The sequence below is a fragment of the Pyxicephalus adspersus genome, chromosome 3, assembly GCF_032062135.1.
Source record: "Pyxicephalus adspersus chromosome 3, UCB_Pads_2.0, whole genome shotgun sequence".
Taxonomy (NCBI): Eukaryota; Metazoa; Chordata; class Amphibia; order Anura; family Pyxicephalidae; genus Pyxicephalus; species Pyxicephalus adspersus.
In genome coordinates, this window is record NC_092860.1 from 24,549,266 (window position 1) to 24,572,154 (window position 22,889).

The following is a 22,889-nucleotide window of genomic DNA, read 5'->3' on the forward strand; positions in this document are numbered from 1 at the left end:
CTAATTAGGAGGAAATGTATCTCGTTTAGGACAAAATCATTCTGGGCTTCACATGTGCTTTGGTACATAGAAGAAAAGCAGACCTTCTATACCAGGGGTCCCCGACCTTTTTGGGCTAACGGACCACTAAACTTATGGACTCCGGACCACACATGCGTAGGGAGCCACGTGTCACTCAAAGGGGAAGAAACTTTCCCCAGAGTGGTGTCATGATGCCGGCTCACCATCGCAGGTCTGAGCCTGTGATGGGATAGTTGGCGGGTTGTGCCCACTGCCCTGAACCTGTGATACATACAGGACATGGTCTGCAGCTCTGGAAGGTGTGCCCAGCGGGGTCTGTGGACCACAGGTTGAGGACTGCTGGTCTCAGTGCTCTCGTGGCCCAGCTGTCCCCCTCTTGGAACCTCTGTTCTCTAAAGTTGGAACATTCTATCCAGACTACTGTCATTAAAAAGATTGTGGAAAATAAAATTTTGGGAAAAAAAGACATAGGGATCCCAGGAAGGAGAAGCTACATCACCACTAAGACAAGAGTCCAAAAGTGACAACTTCATACAAGCAAAAATGTCTGATGGATTAATACAGTGCCCAGGTTATACAGGCAAGCAAAATGCCTAATATAAGGCTTGTGCCATAATTTGAGTGCATTTTGAATACAAGATAATAAAAACACCGGTCACTTTTTTAGATACACCTGTTCAACTGTTTCTTAATGCAAATATCTAATCAGCCAGTCAAATGGCAGCATCTTAATTTATTTAGACATGTAGATATTGTCAGGACAATCTAAAGTTCAAACCTAGCATCAGAATTTGGAGGAAAACTAATTTAATGAATTTCCACGTAACATGTTTGCTGGTGCCAGACAGGGTGGTCTGGGTATTTCAGAAACTGTTAACCTGCTGGGATTGTCACGTACAGCATTTGTAGGGTTTACAGAGAATGATCTGACAAAAGGAAAATGAAAGAGAAAATAGTCAGTGACTGGCAGGTGAACATTCCTTGTTAAAGCCAGAGGTCAGAAGAGAATGGCCAGGCTGGTTTGAGGTGATAGAAAGGCAACGGTAACTCAAATAACAGCTCCTTTCAATGCAGACAATCATCTCTGAACACACATCACTACGAACATTGATGCAGATGGGCTACAGCAACAGGAGACCACCGCAGATGCCAATCCTATCAGCTAACAATAGGCACCTGAGGCTACAACTGGACAAAAGAAGATTGGAAACGTTGCCTATTTGGAGTCTCCATATCTATTGCAACAATCAAATGGTAGGGTCAGAATGTGGCTTGGATGTATTCTGCTTGTATCAATAGTTTGGGCTACTGGTGGTGGTGTATTTGCGTGGGGTATATTTTTACACATACTTCGGCCCCCTTAGAATTAATGGAGCATCATTTAAATGCCACAGCTTACCTTCGTACTGTTTTTGACTATGTCCATCCTTTTATGACTACAGTGTACCTTTCTGTTGAAGGCTACTTCCAGCTGGATAACACGCCATGTCACAAAGCTAAAATTATCTCAAACTGTTTTCTTGAACTGTACTATATTTCTAATGGCCTTTACAGTCACCAGATCTCAATCCAGTCCAGCGCCTTTTGGGATAGGGGAGGTTTGCATCATTATGTCATCATCATTATGTCATCACAGACAACAAATCTAAAGCCACTGATATCCCCATAAGGAGTGCCTGTCATGCTAAATGTGCCATGGCATGGGGTTACTTATGGACAATTTGTATTAAGAAAAAAAAGTGAAATTGATATTAAGCTGCAGCATTTTTAATGATCTGTCTGTCTCCTAAATGTTCTAGTAGGTATACATTAAGATCAAGAAAAACGAGAAATTGTTTGTTGCCAAAGCCCTTAATCTGTATTGAGAACTGGCTTTCTTGCTAGGGGCAACAAACTGTAAGCATTGTAATACGTAGCTTCATTCAGGGTATACATATCTAACGGCTTGTGTAAATGAGCATTTGTTTGTTTTACTTACTGTAAAAGCCAATGTTACTGTAAAAGCAACTCAGACGTAACTCAAAGGTATCTAAAATACCAGCCATGTACACAAACCCTAAGGCTAACAAGGCAGCTGAAAGATAATGCCAAGAATTACAATTCAGCTGTCGCTAGAAACGTTTAACCAGTCATGGAAAAATTTGTGAATTTCTTTTTAATCAGTACATATCAGTAGATGTAACTGGTTAGGGTAAAAACCCAAAAAAAGCAAAGGGAGCATGGCTAGTAAATATGGGTTAATTTATAGTAACAATGCAGTGCTGATATAACATTGGATATAAATAACACAGTCTAACGGCTTCAAACTGTTTTTTCAAGCATTTTTTAGAAGTTTTACAGGTGTGTACAGGTGTTTTTGCCTGAAAACAATCCCGGATGCCTAGCTGTGCATAGTAAGCCCTAAGTTCATAAAGTGCTATCTCATAATTATATCTGTAATTTAATGTATGTGCTCAAAGATTTTGAGCCAACTTCACCAACCTTTTAAAATGGCAGATCCCCTATTAGAAGGATGTTAACTGTTATATGATAGAACCTTCAACTGTGCATAGAATTCTACTATAACAGGAGGAAGGGGGTTCATTTTTAGTAGTCTCCCCACCCAGGCAATATAGTCTCTGAGAATAATACTATCACCATTCTATGTGTTAATCTAATATTAATGTCTAACCCAGATGGACATTTTTTTGCCAGTACACTGTATTTTATGGCATGAATAAATAGAAATCTATCAAAAAAGAGAAGGAAATCTTATTTCCTTGATGCATGGTAGGTTCTAAGCTGGCACGTTGCTTAGATTGTAAAACCAATTTCAGGAACATGTGTTATACAGCTGGATACAAGCTCGGAAGAATCCTGGAACATGTGTCCAAACATTACATTCTCAAAGGATAACTGAACTTTCACAGTAGAGTACAGATATCATTTGCCTTCCACCTGTACTCATGAAATGTAAATGGCATTCCCTATATTTGATGTTCCATTTGATGGATATTATTACCATGACCCAAGCAGCTTTCTGCTATATACTGTATTATCCAGCTTTAATGTAGACCTCATTTATTTTGGTCTCTTTGGGAAGTGGATTTATTTTTGGAAGGGAACAGGAATCTGAAGAATATTAAAGACTCCTTGTGGAACCTGCAATAGATAGTAAAAATGTAATAAGAAAACTTAAAAGATTTAGATCAACCAGGTTCCATGGATCCCTAGGCTCCTTCGGTACTTGCTAGGGGGTGTTCAGTTTAAGTGACCCCAGAGATCATTTTTGGCTATCTCTAGGGTGAAATACTTCCCAATAGCCATCCATGTAAGAAGCATTCTTCCTATTGACCACCACACTAATGTACTGTGAGTTGTGGTTTTAGTAATTATAGCAGGTTTCCTAAAGACCTGACACTTATTTCAAGAGGTTCCCCCGTGTTAGAAAGGTTGAGAAACACTGATTTAGATCACAATAAAGCTTTTATTTGCTTTTCTTTTAGCCACAAGACAGCACTAATTTCTGACACTGATACACAACGCTTACATTTTTGTCAGAAAATTCACAGAATAAGGATTAGTTTTAGAAATACTGTACTATAGGTAATAACATTGGTTTGGTTTTTAATATGTTCTTGTTTTTAAACAAGAAAGTTAAGAACCTTGCAGTGGCACCCATGAGCTAGAAATAGAGATCCTTGGCTCTCATAAGCAATCCATATGTAGCCTCCAAGGCATACTTGATACAGGCTGATGAAGGCCACACAATGGCATCTGTGGCCATGACCGAGCTGGAAATTTTGATCTTATATCCTCATGAACAAGCTATTTTTATTCTATATGGCATACTAATATAAAGGGCAGTTGAAGACCATACAATGCCATCTGTGAGCACCGTCTAGCTGGAAAAATCGAGCTAATGCCGTTATGAACAAGCCATTTGCAATCTGTATGGTGAACTTGTGCACTAGGCAGTTAAAGGTCACATAATGTCATCTCTGGGTACCAGTGAGCTCAAAATATAGATCCCATACCCTGATGAATGAGCCATTTGCAATCTGTATCATGTAATGCTGCACAGGACAGTGGAAGTCCACACAATGCCATCCTTGGGCACCTCTGAGCTCAAAATATAGATCTGATGTTTTTATGAATGAACTATTTGCAATCTTCATAGAGTACTTGTGTACAAGGTATTTGGGGGCCACACAATGTCATCCCTGGGGACCACTGATCTCAAAATACACATGCTTGTACATGCTCTTATTATCTCCCGTCTGGACTACTGTAACATCCTTCTCGCTGGTATTCCACTAACTCGACTCTCTCCTCTACAATCTATCATGAATGCTGCAGCAAGACTCATCCATCCTTCCCTCCGCTCCTCTTCCGCTGCATCTCTTTGTAGTTCTCTCCATTGGCTTCCATTTCATCTTAGAATCAAGTTTAAGCTCCTGTCCTTTGCCTTCAAATCCCTGCAAGACTCATCCATCCTTCCCTCCGCTCCTCTTCCGCTGCATCTCTTTGTAGTTCTCTCCATTGGCTTCCATTTCACATTAGAATCAAATTTAAGCTCCTGTGCTTTGCCTTCAAATCCCTCCACAGTTATTGTCCCACTTACATTTCTGACTTGGTAAAAAAATACTCCCCCTGCCGCTCACTCCGCTCCTCCAATGACCTACTAATGACTTCCTCACTCATAACCTCATCACACGCATGGATACAAAACTTTTCTAGAGCTGCTCCAACTCCCTGGAATGGTCTTCCTCATCCTATTCGGCTTGCTTCATTTAAAAGAGCACTCAAAACCCGTTTTTTTAAACTTGCCTACCCGTCTTCTTCTGTCTTTTGAAACCATCACTACTTCCCACCACTACGTATCTCCCATCCTATTGTGTGTGAAATTCCCCCACCTACTAGATTGTAAGCTCTTTGGGGGAGGGTCCTCTCCTCCTGTATGACTGTCTGTATTAGTCTGTCATTTGCAATCCTTATTTAATGTACAGTGCTGCGTAATATGTCGGCGCTATATAAATCCTGTTTATTAATAATAATAATAATAATAATAATAATAATAATATAGATCTCATGCCTTTATGAATGAGCTATTTGCAATCTGTTTGGTATACTTGTCTACATGTCAGTTGAAGCCCTCACAATTGGATCTCTGGATACCATTGAGCTGGAAATAGAGAGATCATGTCCTTGTGAGCAAGCCAAGCACCTAACTAGATATTGTTACTTACCTCAGGTTACCTTATACTAATCCTTTAGACTTTAGTACTGAAACATTTGGTTTCATGCATGCCTTGGCAGATGTGTAGGTTAGCAGTTGTTATTTTGGGAACTATTAAAGGTATCTTGTCCAAGTATGACTTGTTGAGGAACTGTCAGCTCTCGGATCATGTTAGTGAATCAAGACGCTTGTGTAATTTCCTTACCAGCTGATTGCGTATGAAGGAACTCACTGATTTTAGTTTAGTGGAAGCTAAGTGTTCAGACAAGTTCTCAATTCTAACTTCATTTTTTTAACCACCAGTGTTAAAATCAATTTCCCTGCAAATTCCACCTAACTTTACTTAATTATTATGTGTAATATGTCTCCATTTCACCACACATGCACTAAAATACATGCACTCAAATGCAAATGTTTAGAATTAAAATAAGCTTTACAGCTGTCATTAAAGGCTTTGTCTATCTGAAATGTTCTTGGTTGGGTTAAAATACATTTTGGATTCTTATCTCCTATTTGCCCACATCACTACCAGTCATTTTAATATCTAAGAGCTGAGTCTTACATGCATTGGTTTTTTTTACTAAAATATTTTTAAATGTTAACTCTCCACATATTGAACAGTGCTAATGGACACATTTGAAAAGCTCCAATACCAGAGAACATAAGCCTGATTTATTAAAGCTCTCCAAGGCTGGAGAGCATACACTTTTATCAGTGACGCTGGGTGATCCAACAAACCTGGAATGGATCTGGTCCAGGATTTAACACATTTGCTAGCAAATAGCAAATTACTTTGATGAAATCAATTTCAGGTTTGCTGGATTACCCAACTTCTCTGATGAAAGTGTATCTTCTTCAGCCTTGGGAAGCTTTAAAAAATTAGGCCCCATGATGTAACTTTGATGTAACTAATAATGAACTTATTGCATCCTTTTTTGTCTGTTTAAATAGAATCAGCTGATCTTTTTGATAAATGTCACAGCTAAGGGCAATGCACTTTTCAATTTTAAAGGGAACAATATTTTTGGCAATATTGGGCACTGATACTAATCAGTTTTTAATCATCTGAACAGGTGACAATAATCTCGGATCTTGGTGCACATTTAAACATTGACACAAGTACCTGATTCCCTGCAAATCATCCATCTTTACCTATGTTCTCCTACACCTAATCTAGTAAGCGTAGTACTGGAGGAGCTGCTCTTGGCAACACAAATATTTCTATTTTTATAGAGTTTAAAAAAATAAAGCCATTTTTTGTAAATATGTCAGGTACCGCAAGCATTGGCACTGTGAGTTTACAGAATATGTTTTAGAATTGCCAGTTATTTAATATACTGAATTTTGAAAACTGAACATCACACCAGCTGCATAGGCAACAGAATAAAAAGCCTAATTTGTAGGTTAGATTAGTAGTAATTATAATGATCTGTCAGAGTCAAGATTTCTAGTTAATTGCAGACATTACCTTGCTAGGTCTAGGAAACGAGTTGTGAATTCCTTTAGCAGTGCGTGTTATTGTCTATCACATCCTGACGAGTTGAGTCAGAATTTAAAGTGTGCACACGCATTACAGATACATCACACGGCTTTATGGGTATACTTATTCAGAAAGTTCTCCCAATAGGCCTGATTTATTAAAGGTCTTCAAGGCCGGAGAAGATGCACTTTCATCAGGTAAGCTGGGTGATCCAGCAAACCTGGAATGGATCTGGTCCAGGATTCAAAATATTTGCTAGCAAATAGAAAATTAAAAAAATCTATTCCAGGTTTGCTGGATCACCCAGCTTTACTGATGAAATTGTATTCTCTCCAGCCTTGGTAAGCTTGAATAAATAAGGCCTGATGTTTCTATAAATTACTATTCTATTCTAATATACAGGGGTATGTCAGCCCCTTTGTGGTAGCAAACAATAAAGTAAAAAAAAAATAATAGTTAAAAAAATGCAAAACAAAACAAGGGATCTGTCACTTGCACTATACTATTACATAGCAGCTTGTCAGCCCCCCGTGATGATAAGAATCATGGGCACTGCCAGGACACACATGCATATGTTAGTGTCAGATTTGTAATCTATTGGATATGGCTGCGACTGTCGGAATGAGAGGAATAATTCTAGGGTAATTTTTTAAGGTTTTAATTAAGATGTATCCTAATTTTGGTTTCACTTGTCATTTTAAAGCTTGAAATATTTGGTGGTTTGTCTTTTTAAATTTTGTAAATTACATTATTTTAAATAATTATAATGTCTTACAAACAAGAAACTTATATTGTGATTGCATGCATAAAACTTTTTGTGTTTTTGTATTTTTTTACTAAAATATGGGTTTGATAGACAGATATGGGTACCATCTACAGCAGGGGTGTCCACACTTTTTTGGCTTGTGAACTACTTTTAAAATGACCAAGTCAAAATGATCTGCTAACAATAAAAAACTTGGACTTAATAACTCCTGTGCACGGTAGCAGCATTCTCCCCGGCATTTTTTAGCTAGGCGCACCACCCGGCTCTTTTCAGTAACCACCCGGCTGTTTTTGGGTGGTTTATGAAAAGTTGGGTCACAAAACAGGGGCTGCCACCCGCCTACAATTTCTTCTGGGTTCAACACTGGGTAGAGTTTATTTTGAAAGGCAGGGCTCCGAGATCTACTCGCATTGCTTTGCGATCTACCGGTAGATCGTGATCCACCTGTTGGGCACCCCTGATCTACAGGTTCTTTGCTTTCCAAAAATGTATTGTTGGAGCTTTAAAGGTTTTGGCCTAAAATGGCCCCTTTTCCGTTGCTGAAAGAAAAAGCAAACATCTCTTGCCTGAAAATGTGAATATACAAGCATTGTTGCATTTTTTTATAACCACTAAAGTATGTTTTGCAGTGTCAAATGTAATAAAATAATTAAATAAACCATATATACATAGAGGACATAATGGTCAGATTTACTGCTAATATCTTTAAAAGCCTTTGCGGTCATCTTTTTATGACCTTTTATCAGACCCTAATCAAATCTAAAATCAGGTCTTCTATTTGGCCACCTGCCATAGTGTTGGATTGAGGTGACAGCACCTGGTGCGGGACAGATGGGACATGGGGTTAAATTTAGACAGTGTCACCTTCACTTTACCAGACCAGACAGGCAAGAGGGAAATCTGATCTTTTTCATTCAGCAATATACTGCACTGACAATATCTGATGAACAGAGTGTAGCTAACTCGCTATAAATTAAACTTTTCCCCATTACATGATAAATGCTTGACAGGAAAATTACCATTTGCACAGAGCCAGAGACTTGGATTTTATGTTGTTTGTTTTAATTGTTGTCCATGGCGACCTATTAGATTCTCTTTTTTTGTTTTAGAACATGAAAGGAGCCATCAGAAGAGAATTGTTTAGAATTGTGAAGCTAACCTTCAGGGCCTTTACGTTTATGCCCCAAGCTTCTAGATCAAGTCCTTCTACCTCTGGGTTTTGGCATTTATTATGTATTATAAAACAGTCATGCCCAGGGGGTATTTGCATGGATTAAAGGAGGAAAGCAATATGGTTGATTTGCAAACACTAGCTGCTGTATTTCTGCTTCAATAGAAAATAACTGCAAAGACCAAAGCCGTATGGAATTATTTGGTCCATGGCCAGAAGAAAAAGGACAAAGACCCCTAAAAGGTCTTTTTAGCAATACATAGTTTAGTTTAGGAAGGTTCAAGCAAGATTAAAACAGAAAATTCACTGCCCCATAAAATATCTCCTGAACATAAACACCTAACCCATCTATATTATTAAACACCTGTTATTAAAAAATAAGAAGAAAATACTTGTCTTGGCTTCTGTAGGTGTTGGTGACATCACTGGACCTCTGCCCTTTCTCTTGGGAAAGTTCAGTCCTTGGGAGCCATTGACTTTGCTAAAAATGTAGTGACTTTGTAACTACCTGTGAAATGGACTGAAAGCATAAAATAATGTTATCTTCCTTTTATAAACTAATAATGTCCCCATTCCTATGTCATTAAGATGAACAAAGGCAGACATCCAACATGTGTGGCAAGAATGGTCACCTCCATGGAGGAATCGGGGGAGCCAACCTGTTATTTGCAGGATTAACAATTGCAAATAAAGGAAAGAAAATGTTTGAAAAATGTAAACTATCTTTATTATGTAGGTACTGGAAATCTGCAATATATAAAAAACTGTTTTTGGAAGTTAAGTGGGAAAAACTCTAGTTAATATTGTATGTAGACAATGCATCAAAAACAGTTGCATAATATGCCTAGTACATATTTGAAATGAATGATACATTGCAGCTTAATATTTTTGTTTGGCATCACATTTGAATTTTCTATTATCATTTTTTAATGAATAAAACACCATCTGTCATTCAATGTGGAGAAATAGTACAAGCAGGAATACTACTCTGTTTAACAGCCACCAAGCCCCTATAATAGAAAACATTTAGCAGACTCCAGTAGCATCCAAACTTATGGCCAAGTGCCGCATAAAACTTGAAACGGTACAACATACAAATTATGCTGATAAGTCACACAATTTTGCTTCATTTATTCAAAATTCAACTCATAACAATAGTAATAATATTTAAAACAATGTAAGGAAATTTCCCTTGACAGCCCACACCAGATCAGCCGAACAAATTATTCTAAGCATGTAATGCACATATAGCATTGGTTATTTCCAATGTTGTACCACTCCTCCAAGGAAATCTGTAACTGTTGTCATTTATCTACATAATCCTTTTGTTGTGCTGATGTAAAATGAGAATTACAGGGGATGATTAGTACCACCCATATGCACAAGCCCTTAATCCAGGACACTTATTGGAAGAATGAGTTTGGAAAGAGTAAAGTGGTTTTAATATGGTAGTACTAATGAGGGACAGGGACAGGTGACACATACCAAAAGAGCTAGATGTGAATATTGATGTTCAATTTTCTTTATAGAAATGTTTTATTGTTAGTCTTTGTGATGTGCTAAGTCATTTTTTAATGCTATACTCCACTTTACGACATAGAAACATTGGTAGTACTGGTAAACTGGTATATTTAAAGTGGAATTAAACTTGTGATTTGGATAGCCATCTTTTACTTTGCCTCTTTCAGCAATGCTGTGCTCTTCTTTCTTATTTTGGATCTGGCATTTCTTACTTCACTCATTAGATAACACTGATAATGTAATTCCTACACATGTGCAATGAAGTTACTTTATGTCAGTGCCTGGCTCAATTCCCATGGGCCAGGATTATGCACTGCACATGCACCACAGTCGGTATATTTTGGTTTGAACGAAACAGGGTTCTATTGTCAGCCAGTCTTTACCGCTGAGACCCTAACAGAGACAATTTTTGTGCCCACTATAACAAATAAGACTTCCCAACATGTAATAATTATTATGAACCAGTGCAAATTCTCCATATATTCATTTATGAATCCTGTTCCTTCTTAAGTAAGTCAAGAACAAATTTCGAAACTATTACCAACTTGGATGCTTTACTATTACTCACATAATATATATTGTGGATTTGGTGCAGTTTTCTTCTAATAAGAATCCATTCAGATATAGGAAACAAGATAAAAAGATATCCAGAAAGTATTTCCCTCCTAATGGAATGAAAACATAGTGGGGATGGAAAATGAATGCTCAGTATTAGATAATAAACAAGAGAAGAAAGCAAAAGCATGCTAAAACTTGCTTTAACTATAAAAAATGAAACTTTGGCACAGAAAGAATGGTGGGCGTTGAGATTTCTTTTGCAATAGGGTACATATAATATGTCTAACCAGAAAAAAAACACAAAACGGTACATTTACAGCTTGAATGTTTCCAAAACCTCTTTCAAACTGTCCCCTCCACACCTCTTCCTTTCTGCTACATTGTCCCTTTTACACCCCATATTTTTACACCTATTAAGCAGAGCAGCTGCACATGGCTAAGAACATCGATTCCTGCTGTCCATATTCAGACCTCCTTCACCAAGTGAGAACAGCTCTCCTCCACTCCATTGTTACTTCATTCCTATTTGGATAAATGAGTGGCAGTCAGGTGACAGCTGGTAACAGTCGGGTCATTGGAATGGCCAGCTTGGCTAAAACGGCTTGGGGTGAACACTGATGGCTCAATGGACCATCAATTCTTAACCGGGTTTATTGAACTTTAAAGCTACGTACACACTTCCAATAGTTCTCGTCCGATAATGGTCTCAGGGCCGAGATCAAACAAGAATCTGGAGTGTGTACAGCACGTGTCGTTCATCGTCCAAACGACTGTCCTGGCGGATCGACAGACGATGAACGGCAAACGATCCTAATGTAGGGGAAGGGGGAGAGTGCACAGCAGGGTCCTGCTCCGTCGCTCTCCCTTCCACATTTAGCAGAACAGTGCTGTATGTACAGAACTCCTTCATGCATCGTGTAGTGCTTAGTCGTTGAAAAGGATCGTGAAAGATCCTTTCCAACGACTATAATTGGAAGTGTGTACGCGGCTTAAGGTTCCTCCAGACGCTGCCAGGGGTTTTCTTGGCTGGTTGAACTTTAATCTGATGAGTGCCTGCATAGTCCCAAGGCCATTGCTACTTGGCCAAACCAATACCACAACACAATTACCTTTTAAGCTGTCTGTAAGAGTGTCATTCTCATTACCTTGGTATGGGTTGTGTTCTTGCTACTGACTATCACTAAGGGACACTTACACCATTGATCCTCAATGAATTGAGTTTATTAAGGGTTCTCTGGGACCTAAAAATGGTGTTAGGGGTTGCTCTGTTGTAAAAAAGCTGCCTTAGCTAGGTATTCTGTTCATTTCCGGGGTCCAGATGTTTTCTCCTTACACCAGGTTATTTGTTTTTGTACATTGGCCTTAGGCTAGGTACACACGTCCAATAGTTATCGTTTAAAAAGGAACGATTAATGACAGATCAACGATTATTCACAATTATTTTGAACGATCGTATTGTGCACGATTCTGTACATGCTGTAACTACACGAATGCTCAAATATAATCCCCCAATAATGTACACACTAGATAAGATGGTTTGAACGATGCAGGATGTGACGTGTACCAGAAAAAAATGTATATCACAAAACAATCCGCGATCACTGAATGACCGTACACACAAAAGATAGCGAGCGATCGTTGGGCAATCAGATTTGCTGGGACGGTCGTTTGTTTCCAGCGTCATTCCTCGTTTGTTGTCGTTGTGCATTTGTTTTGTTAACGATTATCGAACAATCGGTCGTTAATCATTCGATAATTATTTCACGTGTGTATGTAGCCCTTGATACAAGTGATTCTTAAAAAATAGTCTAGCCATATATTCTAGCTTTGTGAGACTCACAACATACAGCTTTTGTTGAGATGGGATTGATTTCCCTTGAAACGAAACTGCTGGAGTCATATAAGGTTAATCTACTCCTTGCAAGTGTCTATTTTTAATCTGGTTGACAATTGTGACATTGAGGACTTATGTACATGTCAAATAGCTATGTATACCATTATTTTCACTCGTTTTTTTCTCCATAGTTTTAAAGTCAGTTAATTGTTAGTTTTGTTCTTTTGGGGAGTTTATTTTTTAACTTTTTCACCATATATTTATTATTTTACACCATTTTAGCAGCTTTTGCTGTATTTACCGAAACCGAAAGTCACATATTTAAAAAGGGGTACATGGACTAATGAAACAAAACACTCACATTCTAGCGTTCAATAGTTAAAAGTAGACAGCCAATTCATGTTAAAAGTAGACAGCCATAAAATACTGGGAAAGTAAGGTTTTAAATGCTTGTTAGATGTAAGCTAGAGGTATACTTACCTTATTCCACAATACTTGGCATCTTTCCTCTGCTCCCACCTCCCTTTTGTACAATGCAGTCACATATTATTATATTTTTATGACTATCTGGAGTTTAGTAGAAGTAAGGAAAAAGTTGATTAGAACATACATTTTCAAAATAAAGGCAATGTTTGCAGCTTTTATTTAGTTAGTTCTAGCAGGTTTCTTTTAAAATACTATAAATATATATATACTGTATTGTTTCCTCCAACTTCATTTTAAAGTGCAAAGGAGACCTCACCTCCCCCTCTCTCAAATTCTGTGTTTGTCTGTGTTTACTTAATGTTCAGACTCTGATAAGCCACCTGGTTTGTTAGAAGATATGCTTGAGTGCTTTCTTTATATAGCACCATAATTCATGCAGACTTGGTTAAAGGTTGGCTGTTACCTTAGGCATAGGCATATCTTTGTGTTTAAAGAAACCCTTTCACCAACAAAAAAATGCAGGGAAAGGCACATAAAACTCAAACATGATAAATGCTTCTTTGCAATGTTTTCCTGTTCCATGAACAATTTTTAATTACTTGCAACATTTCCATCAACTTGCTAGTAAATTTAGCGAATTTAGGAAAAGCTGATTCCCTAGCACCGTTGTTACAACGCCTGCATGTTATAGCCCTCTGCTCTTCTGGGAACCCAGAAACTCCATCCGAACTCTTTACATAAATGTTTATGTGGCTGTTGGGGGAGGGGGGCATGGGTGGTAAGGAGAATGGGCTGGAATATTTTGGAAATATTATTATTAATATTATTAAACAGGATTTATATAGCGCCAACATATTACGCAGCGCTGTACAATAAATAGGGATATTATAGGAATCTATGAGTGGATGCTGATGGCAGCATCCAGCAGCAATCTGAAGCACTTAAATGTCTACCCAAGGGAGAAGTTTACAGGTTAAAAAAACTTGAATAGAATACATTCTAATACAATAAATCCTCATATAATCTAATGGTTATTTTGTTGTTAAAATAAGTGGTTTGGCAAGGAAGTTCCTTTAAGTTTCATTGACACCATAGCACATGTGTTCACAGGTTTTGATGTTTTTATGGATGGAGCTTGAACTTTAAACATCATTTCGAAGGGTGTTGCAGTTTCCCCAGTAGATTGCAACCTGTCCATTGCACAGTAGTGTATTACTGAAAACTGTACCCAATAATGCAGTTTGACTTCAATTTTTTTAATATATAGACAAGGGAGACAGAAAGGGTTTTGTGGCAAAATTATACAGCCAAGAATTACATCATAGTTGACATCCTAATGTATGCATGAATGTTGAGAGGGTTGCACGTAACTTACTGACCCATGCGTTTCGCCTTTCATAGGCTTCCTCAGGGGTAATTTTGCGCTTTTTTGCATACAATATTGTCCAGAAAATACTGTACTATTGTAATATTTCATGAAGTCATAAGAATAACCACAGAACCGTGGGACAGAACCAAGTCCCAAAACTAGGGTATACCCATGTAAGCTGCAGAACTGTTCTTCTCTCCTCCCCAGATACATAAAAAATGAACCTCCTTTGAAAAATCTGCACCCTTATATCAGGCATAGATAGCCCTAATTCGATGCTCCCAAAGCCCTCCTATCATACCAGATCGTATGGTGAAAAGTTTCTATGACATCATGCAGTTGAGCCGGAGATAATGAATACTGCAATATTGCATCCATGTACCAAAGAACTTTTGTGGGTGAGTTTCTAAGTGTTTGGTAGCTTCGGTTTTGTCAATCAACATAGGAGTTTGTAAGTAACTAGTAAATTGCATTATGGTGGCTTGGAGGTTGCACTCTAGCCTTTGTAGCGCTAGGTACCAGGTTCGAATCTCGGCCAAGACACTATCATGGAGTTTGCAGGTTCCCCCCTTGTCTGTGTGGATTTCCTCCGGGTATTCTGGTTTCCTCCCACATCCCAAAAAAATGCAATAAGGTAATTGGCTTCCCCTCAAAATGGTCCTTAGACTACATTATTGGCATATGAATATGGTAGGGACATTAGATTGTGACCCCCTTTGAGGGACAGTTAGTGACATGACTATTGACTTTGTACAGCACTGAATAATATGATGGCACTATATAAATACTGTATAATGATAATACTGTAAGGGGGAGGTTCCATCCATTTAGACAGGCAAGAAGTAGTACTAGAGAGACCTCTCCATAAAAAAGTGCTAAATGAGGTGACAAAGGATGGGTATTTCCATTGACCCGTGTATTATATTGAAAAAATGATTTCCAAAAAGCACCTATCACCGAACAGTCCCATAATGGATGTTCTAAAAGAGCAAGAGGAAAAGCACACATAGGACAGGCTACTATCCTTTGGGCCACCTCACTGGAACGAAACTGCAAATTGAACGCATAATATGCTCTATGAATAATTTTAAATTGCAGTTTTCGCCACACCTCACTAACTGGAATTAACCAACTGGTCTCCAGTAATTCTAATGTATCAGAATAGGGACATTGTAAATATTCAGCCCATTTGGTCACAAAATGTAACCTGGATCCAACCCCTGTAGAGGCATTCAACAATAATAGTCAATTTTTAAATGAAATTAAAAAAAAACTATAAGCATGTGACTCGTATGATGTGCTGTAATTGCACCAACGTGCTATATTTAACCAGGGCATGTCAAATCAGTACATTAGGGTGAACTGGGCCTGAGGGTAACAAATGATTTCAATTTATCATTTAGTTTTTAATAATGTTTATTAAATTTTCAATTTTACATAGAAAATTACAAAACTAAAATGATATTATACAAACATCCAAAAAAATTAGTCAATACACCGTATGCATTACTGAAAATGCTGTGAGAAAAAAAAGGGGAGGAACAAAAAAAAAGTGCGGAAACATTAATGCCGCACCTGAAACTAAAAAAAACAAACAACAAAAACAAACTAAAACCAAATGAAGTTTGCCCAGAATACAGTAAACAAAATACAATAACATTACAGTACAGTGGTAGCATCTGTGACCCATAATAAAATAATGAAAGGAACAAACACCCATGACATGTCACCCCCTTCACCAGTAGTGAAGGCATGGAAGGCCCAGAATACTGGATCCAAGGATACCATACTACAGTGAATCTCTGATATGAATCTGTATCGATTTATCATTTTGTTGAAATTACATTAATGTGTTTTGGTATTAAAGGGACGCAGGAAGAATAGCTTTTTGGGGACCCCAATTTTGGCATCTAGGGGTTTTTGATTGCTGTTAGAATAGTGGAAGCGGTGGGGTCTACAGTTGCATTTTGTCAAAACCCACATGCATGCTAAATATGAGTAGAATACCATAATGTCTTTTTGTGGAAGAGCTACCAGCCATTGCAGAAAAAAAGAAGAAATTCAAAGGAGAAAACCATGGTGGTTCCTTGCTGACATCGCATTCTGGAAATTCCAGTTTGTAGAAGACATACTGACCCTCTTGCAATGACAGTTAGAGCTATTAATCCAGATAAGGGTTTTCTTTGGCTGTGAGGATCCTGCCCATGTCCAATGGAGTTTACAATCTAAGAGATTGATGCCAGGGGTCAGCCAGGGAATTCAAAGTAAATCAGTAATGGCAGCATTCATAGTTCCCCCATGGATGGTTTCCTTTAAAACAATATTCTGACAGGTTGTGTTTTTGTAAGAATGATATTTGCTCACAGGTGACCTCGAGCACATAATTATGATGATGCATCATGGCACATTTCAGCAAAGTAAAAGAAGCTTAATTAACTGTTTCAACTAGCTGAATTTTAATTAGGCTCTAAAAGGCTATTTCTGGAAATGTTATATAACGGTGCCAGTTGAATAAAGATACGTGTCATGTTATAGAGAAATAGAGCTCTTGTACAAACAAGGAAAGTGAAAGATATATTCTGTACATAATATTTCTTTTTCTGCAGGCACATAATAAAGTGTGTCTGGAAGCAAAAAAGTTGACATAATTGGTCTGATTTATTAAAGCTCTACAAGGCTGGAGAATATACACTTTCATCAGTTAAGCTGGGTGCTCCAGCAAACCTGGAATGGATCCGGTCCAGGATTCAAAACATTTGCTGCAAATACCAAATGCCTTGGATCACCCAGTTTACTGATAAAAATGTAACTTCTCCAGCCTTTGAGAGCTTTAATAAATAAGGCCGAATGGGTCTGATTTATTGTAACTCTCCATGACTGGAAAATATAGACTAACATGGGTAAACCTGGGTGATCCACCAAACTTGGAATGGATTTCCTAAAATCATACAAAGGTTTTCTATTCTGGACTAGGTCCATTCTAGGTTTGCTGGATCACCCAGATTCACCTATGATAGTCTATTGTCTATCCAGTCTTGGAGAGCTTTGATAAATCAGGGCCCAATGCCTAATATAAAGGCCAAACATGCTTGCACACTGCACTACATCACATTTCATCCCATCTCTGAACTGGTAAAAATTCTGTGTGAGAGGACAGAAAGGTTTGCAGACACAAGGGTGAGGATACCCTAAAAGTCTGATTTAAAACATATGCAACTCTGTTTCCGTTCAGGTTTAGGATTTTGTAATCTAAATAGAAAATTATACCAATGTCCATTAAGTAGATGATAACTGTAAGCCAAAATGTAAGATGATCTCCAGCTTTCATATGACTGAAGTCAGCACATTTGTACCTTATTGTTTTATAATTGATTTTTTGTTGTTGCTTTGTTTCACCTCATTTACAAGAATCGGTGAAAAGTCACTTTGCAAGTAATAATGCTATATACTCCTAAAAAAATGAAATCCTATTTTATATGTTTTTATATATCTAGATATTTTTACCAACATAAGGCAGAAATTCAAACTGTACATTTAGAAACATCCAGTATATTATTCAGTAACATTGAAGCTGCGGTGCGTTTTAATGCACATTGACAATCTTTTAGTAGTAAGTGTTACTAACATTTATTTGTTGTCTGGCTGTATTTCTTCTTTCTAGTATTTTAAAGTTCTTCATATTTCCTATTTTAAATTAATGTTCTTTAATTTGTGTTGCATTTTGGTATATTGAATTTAATGTTTAAGTTTATTTTTTTGGTAGGGGTCTGTAGAGGTTGGAGTGACCCAGCAAGTCCGGGCAACCAATGGCTTAGAAAGGTAAGTTCATAGCTTTTATTTTTAATTAATCATACAGAATAATATCTATCTATAGTCAGCTTTGTTTAGATTTTCTAGGTATTCCAAAACTTTGGTGTAAAGATTTAGATCTTTAAATGTCACAGGCAAAAGCACATGTGTTGCATACTCTGTACTTTGAATTTGATACAAACCCACCGTAGTCCTTAATACATTAATTTAATAAAGCACCAAGTTCTTTTCATTAGAAAAAAAAGTCTAGTGGAGTGATCATGAATTAGATATGTTGGCAAGTTATTTCTTTATATATTTAAAATGAAGTCTAAGTTTAAAGTTCTAAAACTTTCTGGCACATTGTTTACAGTTGCCTTTCATTCCATCATCCACAGCCACCTAGGTAAATCCTGAAACATATATGGCACAATGCAGTCCTCTGTACCCAAAAGTCCAAATTCACATTAATAGACATGGCCACATGGGGGGGGGGGGGGGGAAGTATGTGTAAGAGCAGATACGGAACCAATACGTGTAAAGCTACATACACACGTGCAATAATTGTTGTTGGAAAGGATCTTTCACAATGTCTAGGATCTTTACAACGACTAAGGACTGCACGATGCATGAACGAGTGTTGTACATACAGCAGCGTTCTGATCTATGGAGAGGGGAGGGGGAGAACGACGGAACGGCACCCGCTGCGCGCTCTTCCCCTTCGCTTCTATTATGATCATTCGTCGTCCATTGTCCGTGGATCCACCAGGACGGTCGTTCGGACAATGGACGACGGGCGCTGTACACACGCCAGATTCTCGTCTGATATCAGCCCGGAGCCGATTATCGGATGAGCACCATTGGACGTGTGTACGTAGCCTTAGTCTTGACACCGCAGGGTGCCCTGAGGAATAGATATTTGTTTTACAGTGTTAGTTTGCTTTAAGGATCACCATAAAACTCACCTTACCTTCTGCTTTGATGTCCTGAAACAAACTACTGCATACTGTTTCTTAAAATAGCATTACCAGTGTTGCTGACTTGGTAGAGCCATTATCAGCAGTCGGTGGAATATACGGGTGGGCTATGGATAGCACAGATGAGGATGAGAGGAAGAATGATGATAGTCAATCACACCAGAAACAGGGCTGTAACTTGTATACATTTGCTGAAATACAAAATATGAAAAGAGCTTTAACAGTGTGTGAACAGCAAAGCAACATTTCTGCAACCAAACCTGCATATATTGTTATTATTATTACACAGTATTTATATAGCGCCAACATATTATGCAGTGCTGTACAAAGTCCAGAGTCATATCACTAGCTCTCCTTCAAAAGGGCTCGCAATGTAATGTCCCTTCCATAGTCTTATGTCATTAATACAGTGTAATTAACTTAACTGCATGTTTTTGGAATGTGGGAGGAAACCGGAGTACCCGGAGGAAACCCACGCAAACCGTGAGCGAACCTGCAAACTCCATGCAGATAGTCCTTGCCTAGATTTAAACCTGGGACCTAGCGCTGCTAAACACTGAGCCACTACCGGTATTACTCCTAATGATATTTGAATGAGCATGCTCAATTGGGCAGGGTCCTGTTCTACTCTGCTCCTGGGCCACAGTTATATATTTAGGTTTTATTATATATATAAAATAATTATAATAATGTGTAGTACTTACAGAAGCTCCTCTGTTATCAAACAGAAGCCGCACCTTTTTTACGAGGTTATTTTTTCTTCTTTTGTGGTCTGGCAACAGATCATCCCTTGTATCCAGAGTACATGAGGCCATCTGTTGTCTATGCTGATCTCTGCTGCAATGGGTTTTCCTTCGGTTCTTCTTATAACAGACTTAATGCATATTGTTTATGTAGTTTCCATGGTGTAACAGCCATACACATATGGAATAATTAAACAATTAGGACTTGCGTGTGACTGTGTTGTATTGGAGCAGGACTAGATCAGGAAAATGTTTTGCTTCTGTTTACCAATAAGTAGCTTTTGTTAATGTGTTAGCCTGTAGCCTTTGTTCATCGATATGATGCATTGTCCAAGATGTGCACAGACAACATGACGCACAGTATTTTTATGATCTTAAAGCTGAACTCTAGGCACAAAAACATTTTTTATATTATACCTCCATAGCCTCTAAGGATTTAAATCCACTTTCTGTTTATGAAATGCCTTTTAGACACATATATTATCATGTAAAAGTAGTACATTTCTTTATGTAGCCTGTACAAAGAGCAGAGTTGTGGGAATGACCCAGCAGGACCTCCCTATACAGGCAGCCTTGGGGAGGGGGCGGATGCCAGACCACTCACCCTGCGCTAGGAGAGAAATCAGCAATGACTGGTCTTTACAGGAAACTCCTGCACATTATTCTTTCACAGTATTTCTATAGTGCTGACTTATTACGCAGCGCTGTACAAAGTCCATAATCATTTTACTAGCTGTCCCTCAAAGGGGCTCACAATCTCCTTACCATAGTCATAAGTCATTATTACAATCTAAGGTCAATTTTTGGAGGAAACCAATTAACCTAAGTGCATGTTTTTGGAATTATTATTATTACACAGTATTTATATAGCGCCAATATATTACACAGCGCTGTACAAAGTCGATAGTCATGTCACTAACTGTCCCAATTAACCTTACTGCATGTTTTTGGGATGTGGGAGGAAACCGGAGTACCCTGAGGAAACCCACACAGACACGGGGAGAACCTGCAAACTCCATGCAGATAGTGTCCTGGCCGAGATTCGAACCTGGGACCTAGCACTGCAAAGGCCAGAGTGCTACCTGTGGGGGGAAACAATGCAAACACAGGGAGAACCTATAAACTCCATGCAGATATTGTCCTGGCTGAGATTCCAACCTGAGACCTAGCGCTGCAAAGGCCAGAGTGCTAACCACTGAGCCACCTATGCAAAAAGTAAATTTGTGTTGTATTGCTGCATAAACCCATATACCAAAAGATATATAAACAACTAACATAGGTTAGAATTGCATTTAGACAATATTTCTTTGGCCTGGAGTTTAAGTTTAAAGTTCAGTTAGTGTATACAGCATCATGGTTTCAGGCATCAGATTAATCTCAGTATATGATTGAGGACAAAACAGCTTCAAACAAATCCACCATCAGGAACTACTAATAGTTTGTCTAGATCAGGGTTCTTCCTTATGCGTGTAGCCTGAAGCAGAAGGAAAGTATTTTTGTGATAAATAGCTTTGGGCAAGAGGGAGAGTATTATTTTACCGGTAAATAGGTACACTGGGACATCACTTGTCTCACAAGCCATTACGTGGTTTATAATTACTGAGCTATAAAAATATATTCAGCTGGTAAAAGAAATTGGGAAATGAGTCAGTCTGGTACACAGGCAATGAGGAAATAAGTGTCTGCACTTTGTGAGATGGTAAGGCTTGTAATTGTGTATGGGGCTGGCAGAACTCTTCATCCAGGTAAACCAATGCACCAGGAAAAATGTTACCACTTAAAGCCCAATTGATATATTGTCTGATAGGCATGGAAGTAACAAGTGACATGCTCATATTCCTATCACTTCCTTATTCCTTAATTTCCAACATATGAACCTTCTTATTATTGGAAACATTCCTTCTTACCTTGTCAGTGGTAGGGACATAGGTAGACCTCCGCTGCCTCACCATTTAGAAGTTAGGTTCTAAAAGTATGTAGCTATCTATAGACACAAAGCTACAATTGTTAGATCAGGCGATGATTAATAAATGTCTATTTGTTTTAGAGGAAATCTGGGATAATGAATACTATAATACAGTTATTTTATAGGTGTTTTTGTGCAGGTCTGTACATTAGAACCCTGCCCCCTTCCTTGCCATCAGTAGTTTATTTTCCCTTTCTAAATGGTATATTCTTTAGATTGGTTACCTTCACTGTCACTTTCCATCTTTTTTCTCTGTTCATTTTTCTGTAACCAATATAATAGTTCTTGCAAGAAATGAAATGTGTTTTGAAATGTGCAAGTCGTTTTGAAAAACTCTTAGATTGTAAGCTCTTCAGGGAAGGGTCGTCTCCTCCTAAATCACTGTCTGTATTAGTCTGTCATTTGCAACCCCTATTTAATGTGCAGCGCTGCATAATATGTTGGCGCTATATAAATCCTGTTTAATAATATTAATAATAATAACAAAATATTGAGGTATTGACTTGTAAAGTGGCTGTAAGAGCAGTGATTGCTTAGTTACATGTAATCTATCCCTGGTCTATGAGGTTGATTTATTAAAGGAGTTCAAACTGTTCACATAGCAAAGTAAACTATCACACTGCAGGAGTAAAGTGTCTGTTGTTACATTCACTTTGAATTATTGTTTGCACATGATTGAATGGTTGAAGTCAACAGGGCTTCACCCTATTTATCAAGATAAAATACCCTAAGCAAAGAGCAAATTCACTTTTCACAAATTCACCCTTTCTTTTTTCTTCTGAAGCATATCCTCAGTTAATTAACAATTCTCAGAGTGTATTCTCAGTCTCTGCTAAATCTCTTGTAACATATCTGCAATCGGTCTCTGACCGTCTCTTGTAACATATCTGCAGTCAGTCTCTGACCGTCTCTTGTAACAAATCTGAAGTCAGTCTCTGACCGTCTCTTGTAACAAATCTGCACTCAGTCTCTGACCGTCTCTCGTAACATATCTGCAGTCAGTCTCTGACCGTCTCTCGTAACATATCTGCACTCAGTCTCTGACCGTCT

At 38.2% G+C, this 22,889-nt stretch overlaps 1 protein-coding gene across 2 annotated transcripts in view; it reads left to right on the forward strand.

Moving 5' to 3' along the window:
* The window catches only part of PLEKHH3 (pleckstrin homology, MyTH4 and FERM domain containing H3), a 73,762-nt gene that overhangs the window by 15,035 nt on the left and 35,838 nt on the right, over positions 1-22,889 (forward strand). For both annotated transcript variants that reach the window (XM_072403972.1, XM_072403973.1), the window contains exon 2: positions 18,128-18,183. In XM_072403972.1, coding sequence (XP_072260073.1) covers positions 18,128-18,183 — 56 coding nt within the window. The remainder of the gene's footprint in view (positions 1-18,127; positions 18,184-22,889) is intronic.